General features: G+C 40.2%; 2 protein-coding genes across 3 annotated transcripts in view; one reads left to right on the forward strand and one right to left on the reverse strand.

Annotated features, from left to right (window-relative positions):
• The first annotated feature begins 640 nt into the window (after positions 1-640).
• On the forward strand, positions 641-8385 carry cox4i2 (cytochrome c oxidase subunit 4I2). Of its 2 annotated transcripts, none has more exons than XM_026154662.1 (5): positions 641-784; positions 6367-6460; positions 7234-7398; positions 7492-7623; positions 7986-8385. In XM_026154662.1, exons 2-5 carry the CDS (start codon positions 6367-6369, stop codon positions 8117-8119), a joined length of 525 nt encoding a protein of 174 aa, XP_026010447.1. In that variant the 5' UTR covers positions 641-784; the 3' UTR covers positions 8120-8385. The 2 variants fall into 2 exon arrangements, with proteins under 2 accessions (XP_026010447.1, XP_026010448.1); XM_026154663.1 differs by lacking the exon at positions 641-784 and adding an exon at positions 6186-6291.
• A 2187-nt stretch (positions 8386-10572) lies between these two features.
• Positions 10573-22531, reverse strand: part of bcl2l1 (BCL2 like 1) — a 32771-nt gene continuing 20812 nt past the window's right edge. The window contains exon 3 of the mRNA XM_026154157.1: positions 10573-14824. Coding sequence (XP_026009942.1) covers positions 14681-14824 — 144 coding nt within the window. The 3' untranslated portion in view covers positions 10573-14680. The remainder of the gene's footprint in view (positions 14825-22531) is intronic.

The following is a 22531-nucleotide window of genomic DNA, read 5'->3' on the forward strand; positions in this document are numbered from 1 at the left end:
GCTTTTTATGTCCCCACCCCCTCATGAAGAAATGTTTAAAAGGTTAATACCACCTTAACTGAATTTTGGGTTCTAGGTATTTTGGCAGACTCACACAACTGAGCAGTGTGAGGTTACTATGAAAAGTCTGTCCTTATTTGACCCCTGTCCTCCTGCCTGCACATAGGAGACTGTTGACCAGCTTGTGCACCACATATAACCCAGTAGCAGTTGGTCACAGCTATGAGATTAATGAGGACCTGGTGCCAGCGTGCACTTGTGCATGAATTAGGGGTAAATCGTGGAAACTTTACCCTTTATTTCCCGAAATCTCTGTCTGACTGTTCATATACAAGCACTCATCTCTCATTTTGTACTGTAAAAGATAGCCCACTGTGTGTCCTAATGTAACCTCCACAAATGTGAGCCCAAAGTCTCCACTCTGGCTGAATGTAAGCAGTGAAGAAAGCACATGGAGATGGGTCAGTAACAGAAGTGTAATGTGCCCTTGTATTGCCTTTGTTCTGCAGTCTAAACTCTGCCTGGCTCCCTTCTTTGCTAGTCCTATCACATGCTTTGCTCGATTGTTTACTTGCACTAGTTTGGTCACTCTCAGTCTAAGCTCCCTCCCTCTCTTTCTCTCTACACTCTTCTTTCCATCCAGCCTCTCTCACCCACACACCAGCTGATTCCTGCTTAGTGTTATGTGGCGATAAGGGCAGAGACGAAACGGGAAAGAAAGCTCTAAAGAGACCTTTTCTCTCAAGATTTGGCTTTTTGCTGCTGCAGCTTTAATTCATCTACTGTGAGTATCTTTCTTTGCCCGATCCAATAAACAGGCTGTAGTGTTGTTTGGCAAGGAACACTTTAGGAAATAGATGAAATAATAGACGAGTCTCCCTGCTCACACAACCCCAAACTGCAAGGGAGAGGAGGCGGACGTGCAGAAAAGCAACATAGATTGAGCTGAGAGATTTCTAGAAGTGTGTCAAAATGAACAGCCTAAAAAAACCACACTTTTAATGCAAATTAAAGTAAGTCAGCACTACTGGTTATTTTTGCAGAATAAAAACTGAACTTCAAGATTTGTTGATGCAACTGTATAATTTTTTGTTTGCCAGTGGGTCTTTGAGTCAGTTTTATTCTGCAGAAAGAAACGGTGTTGTAAAGGCAAAACCGAGTCTCTTATTTCTTTCCAAATATGTGTTTGTAACACGGTTTAAATGTTTCCATTTACCTCTGCCCTTGCAGAAGGTCAGCTCAGACACTTCAACTGACTCATGGCCAATTTCCACCATTTTCACTTGCTGTGTATGGGGGTGGGTGTTGAGTAGTGGTTTGCCAATATGAGTGAGGACCAGTTTAAATTACATACCATTAGAGTGAGGGCGTTTTTAGGAAAGTGCGGCACGACCTCACTTTGGCACGGACTTTCAATGCATTATTTGAGTGTTACAATTTGGTTTAGAGTTCAGTTTAGAAATGAGAAAAGGCTGGGGTAAGGGGTAGGGATGTAATTGTGATGGTTATGATAAGGGGCTATGGAATGAATTTCCTCTGTGAAAATCCTCAAAAAGATAAATGTGTAAATTGAGGGTGTATGCTGTGCAGACATACTTGGTACATACTTTGTAGGGACTTTGCCACCTAACAGAGATTTTAGAAACATGTAATTCATTGGACAGATACTTTTAAAAGGTAGTTATTATCTGAAATGAACTAGGCCACTGGTATGGACCCTGCAAATAATACCAGGTAACAGTTTGTTTAGGTAAACTTTAACTATCAAGGATCAGACTTAATTTCTGTCTTAGTGTCTTTCTGTTAAAGCACTGTGCAGAAGTCTTGAGCCACAACTCATTTCTATATATTTTGTTAGCAAAACAGGAAATAGATGTAACGATTTTTGAAACATCCAAACACACATGGAAACACAGTAAATAATATTTTTAAAAACTGCATTGGAAGTGTTTTTGGGATGATTTAATTTGTGCTGGAAAAATGAAGCCATTGCCAATCAGAAACTTCCCAAATTACACTGAGCGTGGATCAAAAGCTGATGTTATATTCCTGTGTTCATAATTTCATCATTGTGACAGAATCCCCAACACCAATGGCTGAAATGTAGCCCCAGACTATAACAGAGCCTCCACCATGTTTCTCAGATGGATGTAGACACTTACTGTTGCACGTCTGTCCTGACTTTACTCACATGATTTGCCTTTTCTCCCCATTTCCCTTCCTTAACGATGGCTTCTTGTCAAATACCCTTCCACTGTGACCATTTCTGGCGAGGCTTCAGTAAAAAGTTAGTGGTTCAGTTTAAGGGTAAAAGCTATATTTCGGGTCCTCGTCTGTTTTTTTCAGGTTTTTTTTATCTTTTCCATCTTTTTTTTATTTAAATTTTATCCTTTTTATCATTTCCATTTCTTAAGTAGAATACTTCAGATACTGTTCATCAGATATTGTTTAACTGGGCTTAGGGCTGCTAATTCTACTTCTATCCTCAACTTGTCCAGTTTCCTAAAATCTTTTAAAGGACATGCTGCACACCATGCCGAGCTTCCAGCTAATAACTTTGAGAATCACTTCCCTGAGAATCCCTGTTTGGGTTCGGCAGACAGGGATAAAATTCTATTTATCTATACCTAGGCCTGTCAGACAGTTAAAGGGTTAAGAAACATAATATTTTTGACATAGTGCTAGTACCAAAATGCCTAAAGATACAATTTAAGTTGGCTCTTTGCTAAGCTATTTATGTGTAAAAGGAACACAGGTAGCTCTACTGAGCTAGGTACTACTTTATGCTTGAATTAGGGGCAATTGTAGGATCAAACCTTCAGTGAGGCCTCAATCATAATGTCATGCGTACAGTGCCTTCTAATTAATATTCATTATTAATAATAATATTATTATGTGCAATGTTACCATCAAATCTAATTAGTTGGATGACCTATTGTAGTGTCTAAGAATAATTCATAATAAATAATCACAGATTTCAATATAACAAAATACTTTTAGCCATGAAACCTGAAGCAAAGGCTCAATCGTCTTGGCCACAATTTTCCAAAGTAAGTTGAACTATTTAGCAGATGAAAAGCAGATAAATGGACAAACATGAACATGACTTCATTCTCTTAACCACATGCAGTAGAGCAAGTCCACATAATCATCAAGTACCTAAAATAAGACACCTATTTGTACTTGTTGACCTTATATCCATCCATTCATTTTTTTCCTGCTTATCCAATTCAGGGTAATGGGGGTAGAGAGGTGGGGTGCACCCTGGACATGTTGCCAGTGTTTCACAGGACTTGACCTTATAACATCTTGGTTTAATAAACAACCCAGAATTTCATGAATACATCCAGTTAACTTCTTTCAGATAATCTATTATAGCAGATCTATTGACAAGTAATTAAAGATTACAACCTGTTCATCTGGACAATATAAAAACTCTATTAGCCCAGTTTTAACCTATTTTAAGCAGACACTTTCATTACAGTTAAGGAATCTCAAATATCTATTGCTCAGACTACTGCTACATAATGTTTGATGTGCACATTGTTATTTAAAAGCTAGCTAGAAATACCGTCTCTGCTTTGTTATGTGCAACAGGGAATCAGACGAATCAGGTGAATCTCATTAAGTGCTTTATAAAGGTGGCTTGGAAGAGTGCCAAATCCTCTTTTTGGTAGTCTGGCCACCTCATTATCTTTTGCTTTAGAGTTGCCAGATAATAAACCATAATAAAAAGCACCTTGATGCATACTCAAACATCCAGTTAAGTAAATCCCAAAAGGCTGATTCTGTTCATCTGGACGTTGCGTTTTCAGTGGGAGAAACGTTTCGCCACTCATCCAAGTGACTTCTTCAGTCTCAGCTGACTGCAGGTGTTGCCCCCCTGGTGTGACAGGTGCCTGGGAGGGGTGCGATCCTAGATCCCGCAGCTGTGTATTGACATAAAGAGGCACAGATCATGAACTTGTTTACGTTTCAACTGCAGGATTTATTCTGCAGATTTGCCTCCCAGGGGGGTTTACGCTCCTCCTGGCCGCTATGCGCCACCTAGTGGTATTTTTTAAGTAATGCCATGGAAGATGTAAAGTGTAATTAGAAAATACTGATTTAACACTGAACGATATAACAAAGACCAAAATATAACTGGGGTGTTCCCTTTTTCCTTGTATGAAGACATAAACTGAACTAACATCCCCATAAGTCTTTTTATCTCTTAACTTTTTAACTATTAGTGTAATCCAGAGGTTAACATATGTTAACCTTTTTACACAGGCTTCCCCAACCTGCAGGTGAACGACTGACGAAATGTTTCTCCCACTGAAAATGCTACATCCAGATGAAAAAAAATCAACCTTTTGGGATATAGTAAAAGTACTAACAACAAAGTGTTATTTTGATATTTTATGACATTTTGCATTCCTAGAGATGGTACAGGATAGAATGAAAACAGATTTAACCCTTCTGTGTTCTTGTTGTCATGATGTTACAGTGCAGTCACACAGTCACACAGGTGTTGTTGCTTCAACAGTGTGGCTTGTCATTAATAAATAAGACTTCTGTTGCAGTGGCAAAAAGAAGATGATGAGGTAATTTCATGACCTAAATCACTGGTGCAGATTTAAAACACACTTTACATGAAATACAGCAAACATTTCAAAGTGCTCTGATAATGTGGGGACATTGCTGTGTCTGTGTATTTTTGCTTTCTAAACAGTGTCAGAAATGTTAGCTAATGTAGGCTAGATCTCTAGAGATTATTAGCTAAGTTGGATGTACTTTATTATTTTAGTTAGTTAAAAGTTCTGTCCCTGTTCTGGAAAATTGGGCTTCATTATTTGTTTATGGTACAGCTCTAGTGCCAGGTAACAGCAAGTGAAAAAAATGTTGCCCATCAATGGACAGCAGCAGTCTGTATTCAATTTAGATATTGCTATTCATATGTCCAGGTGTATCGACTGTCAGGGTGTTTTTTCACTGTCTTTATTGAATAACAGTCATGAGGAATCATGCATAAATACTTACAGAACAATAAAACTGATGTAAAATTGTTTGATGCAGACAAGATAAAGGAATAAAGCTGCATCTAATAATCTACAATACCACTGTTCATCAGGCATGCACAAAGATTTTATATGCTCTTGAAAAGCTTAAACTCTCCTATCATCAATGCACATAGGTCAGAGGGATCATCCATGACAAGAGAAGTGATTAGTCAATAGACTGATTTCTTATCTGCCAATCTCTGATCTAGAACCTAACATGCTCTGGAGCAGGTTGGGTTTGCACCCTACGTTACTATAGCGATGTTCCCAAGTGAACCACTTTGGTAGTACTGAAAACCCAGTTACCACAGTGATGTTCCCAGGTAAGAAGAGAGCCACCCTGGTAGTAGTGGAAACCCAGAGTTAATCCTGAAGTTACCTGGATTTTAGTGTGCAATATTCAATACCTGCTGCCACTGACATCCAACCACCGCACTGTGAAACATTCTGTTCCGCTGCTATTAGCATACTGTACTATTGTATCATATATACATATAAATACATTTATTTATATCTAAATTATATTTCTTCTGCCTTGTATAGTGTATAGTTTCTTCTATGTTTGCATAGTATAGTTGTTCTTAGGTATACTGCATCTATTTATTTATTCCTGCCACGTCCACCACTGCTGCTGTAACAATGTGAATTTCCCATCTCTGGGACTAGTAAAGGCTATCTTATCTTATATGACAATTAATACTGCTTCTTACTATTACTCTAGTATCAGATCTAGAAAATTTTACATTGGGGGGGCAAGTCAGTCAACTCAGTGAAGTATGTGAAAATCCCCTATATGTAAATGGACTCAACAAAATATCCACAAAAGAACTTTAAAAATATTTATTGTTATTATGTCTTCTAAGAAAAACGTTTTTATGTAGGTAGATAGGTTAGTTTAGACAGGTGCTGGGGGGTAAGGCTAACTAGTACCCTCGAATGTTAAAAATATTGTGTCGGAAAGAGAGATGAAACTCTTTCTTTTCCAGGTTTTATAGCAGTGATGTTAATGCGACATTGCAGAGTAAACATAATTAAGAACACTAATTCTGGCCTTATTGTATTAGTGCTGTGCATCGTGGCTCACTGCAGTGACGGTGACACTACACAGTGCAGCGCCTAATTGTATTTATCAATTACACCCGTGTTCACCCTGCTAGCAGCGTTTGTACGGCTCCTGCTGAGTGTTTTCTTCTCTCTAAAGACTCCAGTGTTTAACCGTCACTGACCTGTAACTCAAGTTACCGCTGAGGTTTGTCTCTACGGTGTCTATGACTATATGCCGGTAAAGTCATAATGATGTTAATGTACATTTACCTGTTTCTAGATGCTGCGTTTGACTACTGGGCGCGTGGGATGCCTCCTGGCCAGGCGCGCGACAGCTGCCGTGACTACCAGCAGCACGAGGATGGCGAGCAAAGGTGAAGATCGTTCAAAGGGGATTTATAGGTCCACTATAAATATTTTAATCTTTTATTTAATAGTATAAGTAAAATGGCATCTCTAAAGTTTTTTCTGTCTCACAAAAAACGGTAAATACTGACAAGACCTTAAATTTTCAGAGCATAAACTTAAAAAGAACAATTTCAGACATATTAAGCTAACATGGAGATATGAAGTTTCTATCACGGCAGAGATGTGGAATTTGAAAAGTAGGCAAACACAGGTGTAAATTAAGGCTTAGAGTTATTGATAAAAACTGAAGTGTTTACCAACAATTTCAAATTCAAATTTTATTTGTCACACACACACACACACACACACACACAACCATACACAGTATGACATGGGGGTGAAATGCTTGTAGCTGTACAATGCCCGACCATTAAATGACAGAAGAAAAGTTTTACAATATTTACAATTTACTACAAAAATTTACAAAAATTTACAAATTTCATGCTAAAATGGCTGCAGTTTATATTGTTAATATTAGTAATGGCCGAAACTGACGAAGATCGCCACCATAGAAAAGACGTGATCCAAAGGAATTATGGATTTAAGTCAAGTAATGTGATTTGTTAGTGGGGGGTTTCCCATCATGCAGTATACTGAGTTAAACAGCAGATGGCGCTTATGTACTTTCATAACTACACACTCATCTAGACAAGATGGTACCTGGGCTTATCAATGATGGAGTGGGTTGTGAGGGGGGACAAATGTACACTGCTGAGTATCTTTGTATCTGTGCCTCCAGAGGTGTCCGAGTCAGTGGACATGTCTCAGCCAATGTACTGGGACCGTGTGGACATCCCACTGCCTGACAAACCCTACAAAGATGTCCTGACTGATGCTGACAAGAGCCTGAAGCAGAAGGAGAAAGGACCCTGGGGTCAGCTGACTAAAGAAGAAAAGATTGCCTGTAGGTTCTTTAGTTTAGCTCATTATGCTCAGTAGAAGGGGGGGTGCTGTGTTATTGATGCACTCATCTTACCCCCCTCCTCCCCTGCTGCAGTGTATCGGCTGACGTTCTGCAAGACCTACCCAGAGATGAAGCAGCAGACAGCAGAGTGGAAGACGGTCATTGGGGGCATTTTCTTCTTCCTGGGCTTCACAGGCATAGTGATCTGGTGGCAGAGTGTCTACGGTAAAATCTGACTTTTGTGGTCTGAAAAAGTTAAACCAGTCTCTCTCGCAACGTAACACAAGCAATGCCTGTGGCTGAGAACACCAAACCTTTCTTGTCAACATCACACACTTCAGTGTCATTTTTTTTTCTCTCTCAGCAGACTTTCATTAAGGAAATAACTAATAGCATTAAAGATGGCTCTGGCTCTTTTCTAATCTCCCAGTGAGTCAAACCAGCTGGGCCAGAAAGGACCTGAACAGAGCCTGGCACAGCTAGATGAACATCAGGCTTTAATAATGCAACTGTTTAGTTGGCAAGTTAATTACAGGTGATACTGGAGTGTGGAGCATCATGTGAGTTGCATTCTTTTGTCCTTGTAGTCTACCCTCCACGTCCCAGGACCTTTGATGACGAATGGAAGTCCCAGCAGCTGAAGAGGATGTTGGACATGAAGATCAACCCCATCCAGGGCATCTCTGCCAAGTGGGACTATGAAAAAGGCCAGTGGAAATAAAGAGGGCTAGGCAGGGGGCTGAGGTAGCACAGTCTGGACCTTTTACCTGAGTGTGGCTCAGTTTGACTATAGGAAGCTGCTATTGCTTTTGAATGCTGTTACAACTGTCAAAACCACTAGAAAGATGGAGCCTCTCTAGGGAATTGTACTCTGTTACCTCTAGCTTTCCAAACAGTATCTTCCTCTAAAGCCACTTTAGCCTTCAGTCACAGGGATAACTCTGTCCGTCCTGATGTAACAAAATAAAGCTTGGCTTTTGTCTGTCATGTGTCAGGTGTGTTTATTGTGGAGTCCTGTGTATAGTAAGTACTTAACTGTGCCATTAACATCTAAGAATATTTACCTCCACCACGGAGGTTATGGGATATGAATAGATTCTTAAAGGTATGGACTGATTTCAGTTTTTGCCAGCAGTGGAAATCATTTTAAAAGGAAATGACTTTAAGTAAATCTGGGTCCAATAATTGTTTTAAAGGATTGTTTTTATAAGGCAAGACTACTGGCAGACTCACTTATTTTGACAAATATGAAAACAAAAAGCCTAAATTCTCAGTATTTGAGAGCCTTTTGTCTAACTTGTAAAGATGCAGGCAATCAGGCTGGCTAAGAAAATGCTCTAGAAGGCTGCGTTCGCAAATGTAGACTGCACATCAGTTTAAAATATGGTAAAAGTACTTTTAGTAAGTTCTTCTATGGAGATTCTGCATAACAAAAACAATACTTGAAGAATACATGGATGTTGGGCATGATGCTACAGTTTAAGGAAATAACACAATATGCTTTTCCTGACAGCAGACTTGTCAGAGTCTTCCGGTTTTGTGTGGCTCATGTTTGAATTACTGGATAGTTGACTGTGTGCGTGCTCATTGCTGTTCTGTTTGAAATTTGGTTTCTCGTGTTTGACTTTCAGATCATTTCCCTGTGGTGAGTTTTAGTTCATGAATGAGTCATGATGCCTGATTTTGCTGTACGGTTATTCTAGTGATGCGTTCAGTTTTGCAATTCTGTCTTTTGATTTTTAGTACCTTTAGTTCCTTCAGTTTGTTCTGTTTCTTCCTCCCTCTGTCTGCTCTTTGTGATGGTGCCTGTTATGGAAGGTTACTTTTTTTTCACGGCTGGTATTAGTTTTACTTCCTGTCTGTCTGTTTTCCCCTGATTCCCTGATTGTTCTCACCTGTGTTAATCACGCGCTGTCTGTTCGTGTTTGTCCTTGTTCAAGCAGGCTCACTAAACTCTTTTATATTTTTCCCTTTTAACATTTGTAGTTTATGTGATTTTGTTGAACTAATTCGTAATGTATTTTATTGAGCTATACTCTATTACAGATTGTCTTTACCCCTCTAAGACCCAACCCATCAAAACATAGCAAGAAAATTCTATTTTTTTGGAACTGAAATGTTTATTAACCCTTGTAACAAAATCCTCTTTTTTTGCTATATCATGTTATGTATGACATATTTTTTGTATCGCATTTGATACATTGGGTGTTTTGTTTTTGTTGGCAACTTTTTGTTAACAACAGTGTTAATTTTAGACAAAATGTTTTTTAAGGTTTTTAAGGCAAGTATCATGTTGATGAGACAGAAGTCTCAGAAACTCATGTAGCAAATATGATACACATGGCATTACAGGGTTAATGTTTCGGCACCTGTAACACAGGAGTTTCACAACTTTGGGGTTAACCGTATCTGAGTTAACACAGTAATATAACAGTAATAACAGTAATATTCGTTTTATTAGATAACCAACGCACTCCCCTGACTCGGCTGTCTATTTATGCAGCAGAAGTTTGCATCTCTTATCTGAGATATTATCACTGCCTGCTGTGTCAGCCCCTTCACCACCCCAGCATCCACCTGCAGGCTCTGAGAGAACAACGTGACTCATGTCAGTGTCCACAGGCAAAATACCAAGTTTTACTATTTAACTCAACTGATAATAATAATAATGGATTACATTTATATAGCGCTTTTCAAGACCCTCAAAGCGCTTTACAATTCACTGTCACATTCACACACTGGTGGAGGCAAGCTACAGTTGTAGTCACAGCTGCCCTGGCGCAGACTGACAGAAGCGGGGCTGCCATATCGCGCCATCAGCCCCTCTGATGACTACACATATATATTATTATACTCTTCTATTGCAATGACTCATTTGAAACCATAGCTTTCTATTTAGCTAGTGAATAAAGTTAATATTAGAAGTTTAGCACTGTTGATCTAAAAGCTTGACTGAAATCTCCATTGCCTCAGTACATCATGGTTGACCTTTATTTTCGCAACTCCCATTTCCTCCCATCCACTAAGCAGTCTTTTGTGGCATAAAATTAACTTTCTTCTGGCTGATTTCAGCTTCTGGCAAATACCCTGAATATTTAACAGCATATGTTCACGGGCATCTCTGCTCCAACACTCCCCACCACTATCCAAGACATCAGAAAAAGAGACTCGGCATATCTTCCAACAACGGGCTTTATTAGGTTCAGTGTCATTTCAAATTTTACATTGGCATTCTAAAGACATACAAAGTGACCATTGGACATGACAGCAAACTTTAATTTAGACCCAACAGGAACACACCGGATAACTTTTTTTGAAAATGTTTTCTTGATTTGTTTGCATTTCTTTTCATCTACTAGCAGTCCAACAGTCCTAAAGAAAAGAAAAAAAAACACGACTGACAGTGCACATGGATGCAACGATGGAATTTAAGGCCATTTGAAGGAGCACAGTTATGCTTTTTTTTTTCCTTTTTCTATTTTTTGACACCAAATATAAATAAAGTTGAAAGCCATCAGGTCTGTTTTAAATATTTCACTAAGCTAATACTATTCTAATCAGCTTAAATAACTAGCATATATACGTGGGGGGGTCGTGCCAATGCTGTCACACTTCCTTCATTTGTGCCTCCCTTCTGCCAGAAAGAAATTCACACACATGCTCCCGCACACACGCACGCACACACGCACACACATCTATAAATGGGTAAGAAAAGAGCTCGTTAGAGTCAGGGGCCCGGACAGCAGGGACAAGCCTGTGAGGAGCTTTTGATGGGGCTAAAAAAATAGATATATACTGTACTGGAATGTTTGAGAACATACCCTGGCTAACAAGGCGGTGAGGAGAACACGAGCAAACCAAACGATACTGATTATTCAGGCTATGCGTTTTGTGTGATTTTGGTGAAATATTCATAACCAGGTCAAAAATCAGGGCATTAACAGGAAAAATATGTGGACGGTAACATAAAGGAGCCAATATGTGACGTGAGTGATGAGTCCTTGTTTTAAACATGGAGGCAAAGCTGGTAGCTGGACACCATGATGGATGTCTCAACCACAAATCCTTTTTTCCTCTCTTGTTTGCATTACACTCTGTTCCTTTAATGTTTACTAGGTGTGGCTGAGTGTAGTGCCTCGATGAGAAAACAGCACTCGCCTGTAAAGCTCCACAGTGCTTTATTGTGCTGTAGGACATACTGTTCAGCAGAGAGAGGGAGAGGCTGTTTGGAATAAGATCAAATTTGGAAGCAGTGAGAAGATTCTGGGAACGGGAATGAGTGTACTCCCTTCTCCACCACCACCCCAACCCCATCCTTCCCAGTAAATTAATCGAGCAGTTGTTAGTGCACAACACGCCAGGCGACAAACACTCTTCTGACTTCAGCTTCAAATTAAAGATGGATAGGTGTCTCCTTCCCTTCCTCCATCTCCTGTGGACCGGCTCTGATTGGCACGTGCGTGCATGTGTCTGCGAAGCAGCAGGTGGGCCAGCTGTGACTGACACACGTGACTAAGTGCAGTGACAGCTGGGGGACCGCGGGAGGAAGAGGTGGAGCTGGATGGCGAGGGGAAGAGAAGAGACGGATGGCGGTTTGACAGCTCTGAAGCGTCTGGGGAGGACGAAGGAGGTGGAAAAAGAGGGGTGGGAGGGGTTTGTGGATAACTGGAATTGAGCGAGATGAGATATGAATGTTTAGATTTTGAGTTTCATGCTCCTACAGCCGCTGACAGCTGCTGATTTGCTCAAGATGGTACACAAACACGAAGTGAGACACATTTCTTTAGCTCGCAGACGACGCGAAGCAGAACCGCATCGTCTCCTGAAGGACAGCTGCTTCATCAGTTTGCTACATAAATCTGCTTGCTCCAGTGACGATAACACGAAGCATGAAGTGTGTCACCGATCAGTGTCAGATGTGACTAAAGGCTCAAAAATAAAAATTGATTAGGACACAGTGGGGAAAATAAACTATAGGGAGGAAAAAAACAAACAGCTGTGTGTTTGAACAGTGCAGCTCATGATTAGGATTTTATTGCAAAATAATCTGTGAAAATGACTCAAACACTTTCATCTACACCCCTCCCAAAAAAATAAATCTTAAACGAATGGTCTATTTTTAAGAAGTTATGGCTGCATCTAGGGGCTGTTTTCATTGTCAGTTAATTAAAAGCAGCATTATAGAAGTTGGACCCAATGACTTTTAGATCAGTAACAATCATCAAACCAGTTGCACCTTAATTGATTCATAATTTTATAGTAATATAAAGTAGCTGTAAATCCTGTGAAGCATCTGCACCTGGAGTATGAACAGGCAATAGACGACTGCTATTAGAGCCACGCTGATAACTGCGTCAACAATTCTGGTAGACCTCCAGCAGTGTTGTGCAGGGGTCATTAAGTCAAATACAGAGCTTTTGGTCATTTATATCAACACTTTTGTTATTTAAGCTCTTACCACATGATTATTTTTGAACTGCCGAATCCATCTTTGCTCTATGTGATGACGGCCATGAAGTGTAGTTGAAACCTTGTAAGTGGATCTTGATCATGTATGAATGAGGCCAGTCGCACTCATTCATACAGGATTTGTTCATGTGAGCTGTTACATTGTCAGTTACTGATTAACTGTTCATACACCTGTTACTGATGCCTCATAGGAATTACACTGCAGCAGTGTTAGAATATATGACGTTTTTTATACTGTTTATAGAGGAGGGGGTGTTCAAACAAAGTAGTACCAAACATATCACCCAATGACAATCTTGAAGTGGACCTATTAAGGGCATGACTCACAGTCCTTAGATCGTATACTGGGCTTTGATGCCATTTTAGCCCCCTTACACTTCCTTTCAGGGAAGTTTTATGATTGGCTGCCTCTTGTAAACACAAGGTTTAAACAGCGAATGTGAGTGGCTGCTGTGCTAATAGCAGCAACATTATATGGAGGAGGAGATATGGCACTCAAAGATTCCCAGATAAAAATCTGTGGGAGAATTCTGAGATGCTAATGTTGTTTCCCTGGCTCTCTCGCCAAAAAGCCAATCAGCAGCTGAAACTGGAGAATTATTAGCCAATCATGTGTTTACACGCGTCAGAGAGAAAGAGTTTCGAAACATTTTCACTGTGCGGTGTCGGCCACTTCTCTATCATAGCAAAGATGTTGGTGTTTTGATTTTTCATGGTGGGAGGAGCACAGATGTTGATCGCGTCAGCTGATGACGAAATGTTCTGAAACTCCGCACACTTAAATTTGAAGCCCCATTTAATATGAGCACCACCACAGGACATATGCATGATAGGTCCCCTGTGAGATTAAAGACACTTCTTTCAGTGTAGCCAAAGCATGCCTGGAAACAATGAAGCTCTAGCTATTGCATGAATTGCTACAGTAATGGCTGCATTCTTCAGCTACTGTATGGTGAACATTGAGCGTCTGAGCCATGGCACCCTGCTCCTATGAACTGTGGTTGAACTGATTCTGACAACCTGCCACACGCGATGGTCGAACTGAGGCCAACTATGACCATAAAGCACAGACCAGTCGGGGTGGGATTTTAATAGTTGAGAAATAAAGAAAAAACAAAACAAACAAAACACACAAAAACAAAAAACCACGCATCAACAAACTAGTGGACGCTAATCTGCATGAGTCAGTTTAATCTAGCGCTCATACACAAGCCAACCGGCATGAAAGATAGGGTAAGGGGGAAACCCCCCCCAAAAAACCCAATGTGTGAAGTGATGGGTTATGTTGCTGTATGTGACGGTGATCAGGATGGCTTGCAGGAAACTACGAAAGACTTACAGTAAACTTTCCCCTGACTTTGCTCTCCATATGGCACATACAGAGCTTTACAGAGCTGTGATTGTGGCGTCTGTAGGAAAAACAAGCTTCAACAGCAACACATCTGGAGCCATTAGATAAGTCTGGGTTAAACTGTAAGACTAGAATCGGTTTCAGCTTGTTCTGTTGATGAAAATGGAGAAACAAATTTGTTAAAACTATTACATATAAACAAGGTGTAGGAACGAGTGAAGAATGGAATGAAAGGAACAACTGGTTTCGGAGAATGGAAAACGAAACGTCTTTCAATATCTGTCTTCTTTCTTCTTCTCAACATTTGAGGATTCTTAGTCCACTGTGGGAGCAGATGGGGGGGAGGGATGCAGGATGGTAGGGGTTAGGGGAGTAAACATCGTCAGCAGCTATGATCAGACGAACTGGACCTTCATCTAAATGTTGAGGGTTGTGAAGGAGACGACTGGAGAGCGAGAGGGCTCACAGGCGTTTTTGCGCGATAAGCGCACCCGCCACAACGCCTGTCACCACCGTCATCCCCACCAGCAGCCACTTCTTGAAACTCTCCTGAGACCTCCGGCTTTCAGCCGCCGCATCCTGCCCGAAGATTTCAGCGAAGCGCTCCTGGAAAGAGAGACAAAGACGGAGTGTAAAGGGTTAATGGCAGGGCATCTGATGCACTCTTTGACATGCATGTGGAAAAACCGACAAGTATGCACACTTCCTAAAAATGCCCCATTTAAAAAACAAAACAAAACAAAAAAGCCCCTACAGTATCAGGTGAATTCCCTTTGATAAAGGTCCCTCAGCCTCAAAAAGCTGCAGAGACATCCAATGCTGGCTATGACTATCACCACCCACACGCTCATATGTGGAAATTTCCATACAGGTAGGTCAACAGAAAAAAAACCCCTAAAAGACACCTGTAATGCCACATTAAAAAAAAAAAAAAAAAAAAGGAAATAAACCACAACCCCCCTCCCCCCAAAGTCGTCCACTCTTTTCTGGCATCCCCTCAGAACCACTGTTGTTGTTACTGACATTCTTTCCCACTGTTGTCCTCAGACTGCCATGCCTACATTGCCGCCCACTGAAATCATTTCCTGGAATTGAGCTGCTCCGGAGCATACAATTTCTGGTTTCTTGCCACAGGGAGGCGCCAGTCAGGCTCTAATCCAAACCATAACAGCCATCAGTATTCCTCATCCCTCTCAGCTGACTCACTGGTGATGATGCTACATGTTGTTCACAGTTCAGAAGCATCAGTGTTTCACCTCAATAAGCACGATATGAGAGGCCAAAGACCAAATTGCGAGCACTCAATGAGAAAAAGTGAAAATGACTCATTCATATGTCTGATTCTTAGTCAGAGGTAAATACGAAAGGCAGCACACGGGGTCTCTATTCAGCGAGTGGTTGGTTGGGTGGGTGGCGTGTGGGGTGCTGTTACTGGAAACTCTGTATGTAGTCAGTGACACACAAAGACTATTAAGGTGAAATAAGAGAGTTTGTGTTGTCACTGGAAACGGAGGGTGTTTTTGTACCATACTGAAAGAGCAACTCTCTGAATTTCTGAACACGCCAGGCACACGGTGGCACGTAGAAAAGTAATTTACAAATCTCTAAAACAAACGGAATCCTCAGAGGGAGTGACGAGATGAGTTTACACCTAAGAGGACCAGAATGCAGGATTTAAGAGGCTATAAAATATATAGTTTCTCTCTTATTTATCAGTGCCTGACTTGATGTAACCCACCACTACTTCCAGGAGGTGGCAGTACTGCACCTATAAGGTATTTACATACCAGTACAAACAAATCCAAGAAGGATAAAAAGTGAAGCTTGCAGAGCCAGACTGCTCTAAAGCCAAACATTTTCCAGGCTGATTGATGAGATGCCCATCGTTGCCTGAGCTGTACCGGAAACCTGATTTGTTCCACACATACTTGGAAAAGACTTCTTCCTGTTACTTCCTTTCATAATAAAAGTCCTTGACTTATACATGGCCTAATTTATGTGCATAAAATGCACATAGGCATGGAGAAATGCATCAAAGTAATTAAAAACCTACAAAAACAAAATTGTATCTTTGATTATATATGTATATTTTTATTTATTCATTTATTTATTATCAGTATTGTACATGTAATATAAGCGGAACGGTGTTCACACACACACAGTAAAGTGTGACTTTAAGATAAAAAAAAAAAAACCTGCATCATTCACCAGATTTGATTCACTCTGTTTATAGAATAACTTTTAGCTGGACAGCGTTTAATGATCATATCTGATTGCAGATAAATATAAAAGAAAAGCAGCAATCAAAGTAGTTAACAGTAAACTGGATATTCATAGAGTCAGGCTGCTTGTTGGACAATTGTTTCTTTGCTACTTAGTCTAAATTACAGACAAAATGTCACTAAGACTAATGCTATAAAAAGGACTGCTCAATGCTCAAGCCAATATTAAAACCACCTGCTTTACATTTACTACAGCTTTTGTTTGTGCCTTCTGTTTTTAAGAGGCAACATAGCCACACTGGGCGTGCTCAAAGCAAAGGTATTTTCATTTAATCTCCACTATAATGCATCTATGACAGGACCATTATATCAGTGCACTGATTACACTATATGAGATCACTACACATTCATTAACAGTGCGGTTATGTGTATAAAGCTGAGCATTGAGCCATTTATTATTCATCTTCAGTAAACCTTTCAGTAAAATGGCATGTCCTGGTGTAGCACTGCTAAACCACCACAAAAAACCCCAAATAGAAACAACAAATCTAAACAAGAACAGAAGAAGGTTATATGTTGTGTTATATGGAAAATGTTGTATTTTAATCTCAATTCGTGACGTTTGAATGTGAACGAACAGATCATTATTTGAAGAGGCGGTTCACTGAACAGATAATAGTAAAGACTATTCTCGGGCAGTGAGTTGATATCAGCTGGGATTTAGAGCTCTCTCTACCAAAGTTAATTCATTAAATCTGATATCAACTGGATCAATAAAGGTAATGAAGATGCATGTCTGAAAGCTCCTTAATCCTTTAAGGCTGATGCCCCGAAGCCCTTTCACTTTCTGGATCAGAGATCATATGGATCAGAGTGAAACCAGGAAGGGATGGGCTAATGTAGAGAGTGATGGAGAGCAGTGGAGGGGAAGGAAGAGATCCTGAGTCATTCATTGAGTTTCTATTCTGTTTGATCGCGAGCCCCGTGGACTGCTGTCTGGTGTATGATGCATCACTGATGAACCATTACAAACAAACAAAAAAAGGAACTCAGAGGTCCAAAAGTTTTAAGTAACATTAACAAGGAAATCACATTATTGAAATAGCCCAAACGTTTCTACGATGAAGTCATTCACTGGAGCGGGGACTTTGTCCTGTCTGCTACAAATGTAACAGAAGGTTTCCAGGAGGAAAAAAATCTGGTTTGCAGCCATTTCCAACAGTATGCAGTGTGACAATAGATAATATTTATATGTTTTACTATTGACATGTATTAAGTGCTTTCTCCATTTTGGCTCCAAACCTTATGTAAACTTCATAATTGAGACACTTCATTTTAACTACTCTACCTTAACACATTCATTGAAAGGCACAGCATCACTTTCGATCAGCCAGTGATATAAATTCTATAAACAGTGGTCAAACTGTGTTGAAGTGGCAGTTGACCATAGCTGAGCATCCTGAGGCTGGATGCTACAAAGTGAATGCTCTATTTGAGATGTTTGGTATTTACAAGATCTTTGGAAAGCCTTTGTCCAGATATTGTTGGAGTACAAGTGGATGAAATCAAATCTGTCTAAAAATGTAAATGTTTGGCATCATCATCATTAGCAATCAAAGTGTATTCTCAAATGAGATGGACAATATGTCCAAGGGAAAGGAGATGTATAATAAACTAGTGGACCTGAAACTGATCCCATAGGAAAAGTGTGCATAACTGGTAGATTTCTACAGGTTGTATTATAACATCAAAAGCACATGTAAACAAGTTTGCTACAAATAACAATTTAAAAAGCGAGTCCAGTAAAAAAAGATATGTTTCTCAATATTTGCTAAAAAAAGAAAAAAAAACCTGCAGGGCACAGTTTTCACGATAAATGACTCATCATTGTATATCTGGGTGTGAAGTACTTAAAGTCTATTCATTAAACAGGCTTGAGGGAGAACCCAGAAAGCATGATAAAGAGTCAAAGCATTACCTACTAACACATTGTTTGTTTTGCTCTTTTAGATAGGATTTGTTAACAATAACAAAAGTGAAGTAAAGCAGCAGGCCAGATACCATAAAAAAAAGCTTTTCAGAGAGCAAGTCGAACTAGATTAAACTCCCGAATTAGTCAGAGTACAATATGGTGGAGTATGACGCTGTGCAGGCTAACTGCTTAAACTGACCAGGTAAACAACAAAATTATTCCACAAATTTAAACATTCTAGACAAACTTTTTTTGGGGTTACAAATCTGAACAGTACAGAAAGTAACCAGTGCTATTTATTTACATTGGACCACTGTGGTTTGTGGTCTCTGAGAGTGCGATTCCCAGCTCACGTTAGCTATTTTCATTGATACTTTTGCTCTAAATAAACACACAGCATAGAACCACAGTTACAATGATCTATGATGTGTGGAATTTGAAAAATAAAAAGTGTAACTATTTGTAATAGAAGCAGGTTTAAAAGGCTCACTGGAATCCTACCTGCCTCATTCGTCATGTGTTACCAACTGAAACAGCTCTGCATACCAACAGTATCACCCTCTCTACCTTCTTTAGGGACGGAAAAACATGCCAAGAAGAATGAAATACTTGTTTCTGACCTCACCCAGGACTTCCTACAGGCCTTGATATGACGCATTTTTAGAAAAGATTTAAAAAAACAAACAAAAAAAAACTGACCTTCTGTTAGCAAGAACGCAAACCACAGATAACAACATGGACAGATACAAGGGGCTGGGCTAAAATGTGCACTCGAGCAAAGTTGATCTTCAGCACTCTGAGCTACTTTAAAAGTAAAGCAAAGTGGCCACGAGGGAGTGATATATGCTACTTGGGTCAATAATGACGTAGTGTAATTACAGTGGGATACATCATGTAATATGTGCAAGAGTTTTATTGGAGCCTTTTCATTCGTTCTTAAGAATGGGTCAGTCTGGCCATTTCACATCCCTTACTGTCAAGCCTCTCAGAACAATGAGAAGAATGTGGGTGTAGAGAACAATGCTGTACCTTTTGATGACAGCTGCCATCAAGACATGCCAGTCACTGTGCAGGGAGTGCCTGACGAAATAACCTGGACTGATTGTGTAGTTTCTCTCAGTATTACTCAGCATTAGTTACATTCAGCCTTACACTCAGCATTAGTACATTTACAGTTTTTTCTTCAGTTATGGTTGATTGTTCTACTGCAGCTGTTTCACTCCAGTCGGACATTGATGTTCAATATTTTTTTTAAAAACTGTTTCACTGATCAATAATGGGTAGAAAAAGTTGCAGATGGGCTAAATTGGACTTTGCTTCATTGACAAAGGCTATGTAAAACATCAAAGTGGAAGATGGTAAATGGATAGGTTCTTGTATAGTGCTTTTCTACTCTACTTTAGCACTTAAACATGTCTCATTGACACATTCATACAAACACTTTTTTCTACATGCAAGTACCTTTTTATACAGCCAGCCAGGGATCAAACCAACAACCTTTCAGTACTCAAAGGAGCTTGCAAAGAAAAGCGTCTGGACTTCTTTAAGTTACTTGAAGACGTTTCACCTCTCATCCGAGAAGCTTCTTCAGTTCTAAGGTCAAATGGTGGAGAGTCCCAGATATAAACCTAGTGGGAGTAACCCCCCACAGAGGGACAAAAGGACCCCCTGATGATCCTCTAATCACCTGAGCCAAGGTGTGAAACTGGGCGTGGGTCCCAATCAGCCAGAGTTTCGGGTGAGTTCATTGTGAAACCTGGCCCCACCTTATCATGCGAATTCCTGAGATCAGATGGCCCAGGATGTTAGTGGGCATTAAGGCGTCTGGGAAGGGATCTCAAAACTGGATTATAGATGGCAGAGAGTTGGTGTCGTAAACCACCGTCTACGTAAACCACACCAAACGCATGACAAACGCATGGCCAACTCCAATCATATGTGCCACGCCTCAGTCTTTGGCCCACTTTTTAATAATACATCTCATATCACTTGGAAATATTCGTCCCATCTTCACATCTCTAGAAATTTAAACTCCTCCCTTTGTCTCTTTGTCTTCACTAACATAAGTTGCCAATATCTGGATGTCATACAAAACTCTTAGTTTAAAGACTACACAATGCAATGGCATGAATTTAAAAATCCAAAATGCATGGGTACTGTTGCTGCAAACATACAGCAACAGTACTAAAAGCAATTGGCTATTTTTAAAATAAAATAGCACAATTGTTGGGGACTATTTTCAGTTGAGAAGTTATGTGCTGCACATGTGAAACTCACCCAAAATAAAACACAATGTGTGTGTTCATAGTAATGAAGGAACATGTCAGCCAGTACAACCGTGTGTCACTGACTGATATGATTTTTATAGTTTTTGGACAACAATGGGCCCCTGTGGGACAGAGGAGCAAGATCATTTCATTGCCAGTTGTTTGCTTTTTATGGAAGTTGCTGACAATAAAAGAAATGTAGATCATAACCAGACGTAGCACAAAAGCAGAGGAAAACAAGCGCGGGGGTGGCTCTAATTGAATCTACCATGTTCAGCATGCAGGGAGATGTGCTTACAGGCTTGGGAAAAGAGTCAGATCAAGTGGTACAGATGAGCTTTAGCTGTAATTTGCATTTCCAGAGAAAAAAACCTTTACGTGTTCTCGAAGTGATGGTGACAGGTTGGTCATCAGTGATTCAGAAGCGATAAACAAGGACACGGACAGACACGTAAAAACCCTTCTTATTTTTCTACTGTAGCAGTGTAAATTCAGAATTTGTGATCCTTGCTGTACCTGTAAAAACTCTTAAAAGTGGGTCCAAACATGCCTTTTTTATACATTGACACTGACACAAAAAACAAGCTACTAGTGCTCTGACACTGGACCACTGGGTACGGGCCAACCACTGTAGACAGTGACTGTGATGCTATAAATCACAAGCAACAACACAGCCTTACTACGGGTGGCAGTGGTATCAGAGGGACCTGGATGCTGCGGTCACGCAATTCAAATCACCTGCAGCTGTAGCTGCTGCTCTACACCTTTGCATTCAAACACATAATTCAAAGCATGACTTTTCCATTAGCTCCATCTGCGAGCAGATCCTCGTTTTACTTTTAAAACGCCATCAACTGAATGCCTGAGGGGGTCCAGATTTATTTCTATACCAGAATTATCATGCAATTTACTGTGCACATGTCAAGACAGGGCTGCTGGTTTGATACACTCAATCTCCTAAAGTCCCACCTGGCAGGTAAACCCTGTCTTTATCTGCTCTCCCCTTTTTCCTTTTCACACGGTCACGCCTTTATTTCTTTATCTCTGTGTGGCTCCCGGAGGAAATCAGGTGCTAGGCAGCGGCCTGCAGAGTACTTTCAGGCCTCGTCTGTGTTCCCCCCCCCCCCCCCTTTCTTTTTCCTGTGTCTTTAACTTTGCCTTTCTTCGTTAGCTGGGAAGAAAGGATGGGGGGGATTAGCTCATGAAAGCAAAAAAGGTTGGATATAAGAGAGAGAAAAGGAGGGCAAAGTGAAGAATCACAGGGAGAGAGAGATTCTGCAGTTGGTTACCAAGGCTACTGGGAAGCAGCTGATTAGTGTGTGTGATATGTGAGTGTGTCTGGACCTGCAGGTCCACTTCTGTAGTTGATAAATGGTCCAATACTACATGTGGAGAAAGGAGCATTTTACCGATCATTAGCAGTAGCTTCCCATTCATCAGCTCTGACTTGTCGGTTGCTCTGATGTTGCACCATAACAAGTTGCAACGCTCAAATCCCCTGATGGCGAAACCTCCTGACCATGACACACATGCATAAACATACACACACCAGATGCACATTAACACCTCACACTCACTTCCTTTTTATACAAAATAGGGCGGAAGACAGATGGAAATACAATAACTTGGGGGGGACTGGAAAAAAAAAAAAAAATCTAGTTTTAATATCAGCAGACCCGTGTTTAATCATTCTGTCACACTGAATGCCGATAGCATCACTGTGTGATACATTCATATCCATATCAAAGTTATATTATCAGAAAGTGTTAAAACCTCAACTATTTACAGTAATAGAAGGTATTTATAAATGCTTAAACTACAGGAAAAGATATCTTAATGATGTCATAAGAAG

Source organism: Astatotilapia calliptera, chromosome 20 (assembly GCF_900246225.1).
Source record: "Astatotilapia calliptera chromosome 20, fAstCal1.2, whole genome shotgun sequence".
In the NCBI taxonomy this organism is placed as follows: domain Eukaryota; kingdom Metazoa; phylum Chordata; class Actinopteri; order Cichliformes; family Cichlidae; genus Astatotilapia; species Astatotilapia calliptera.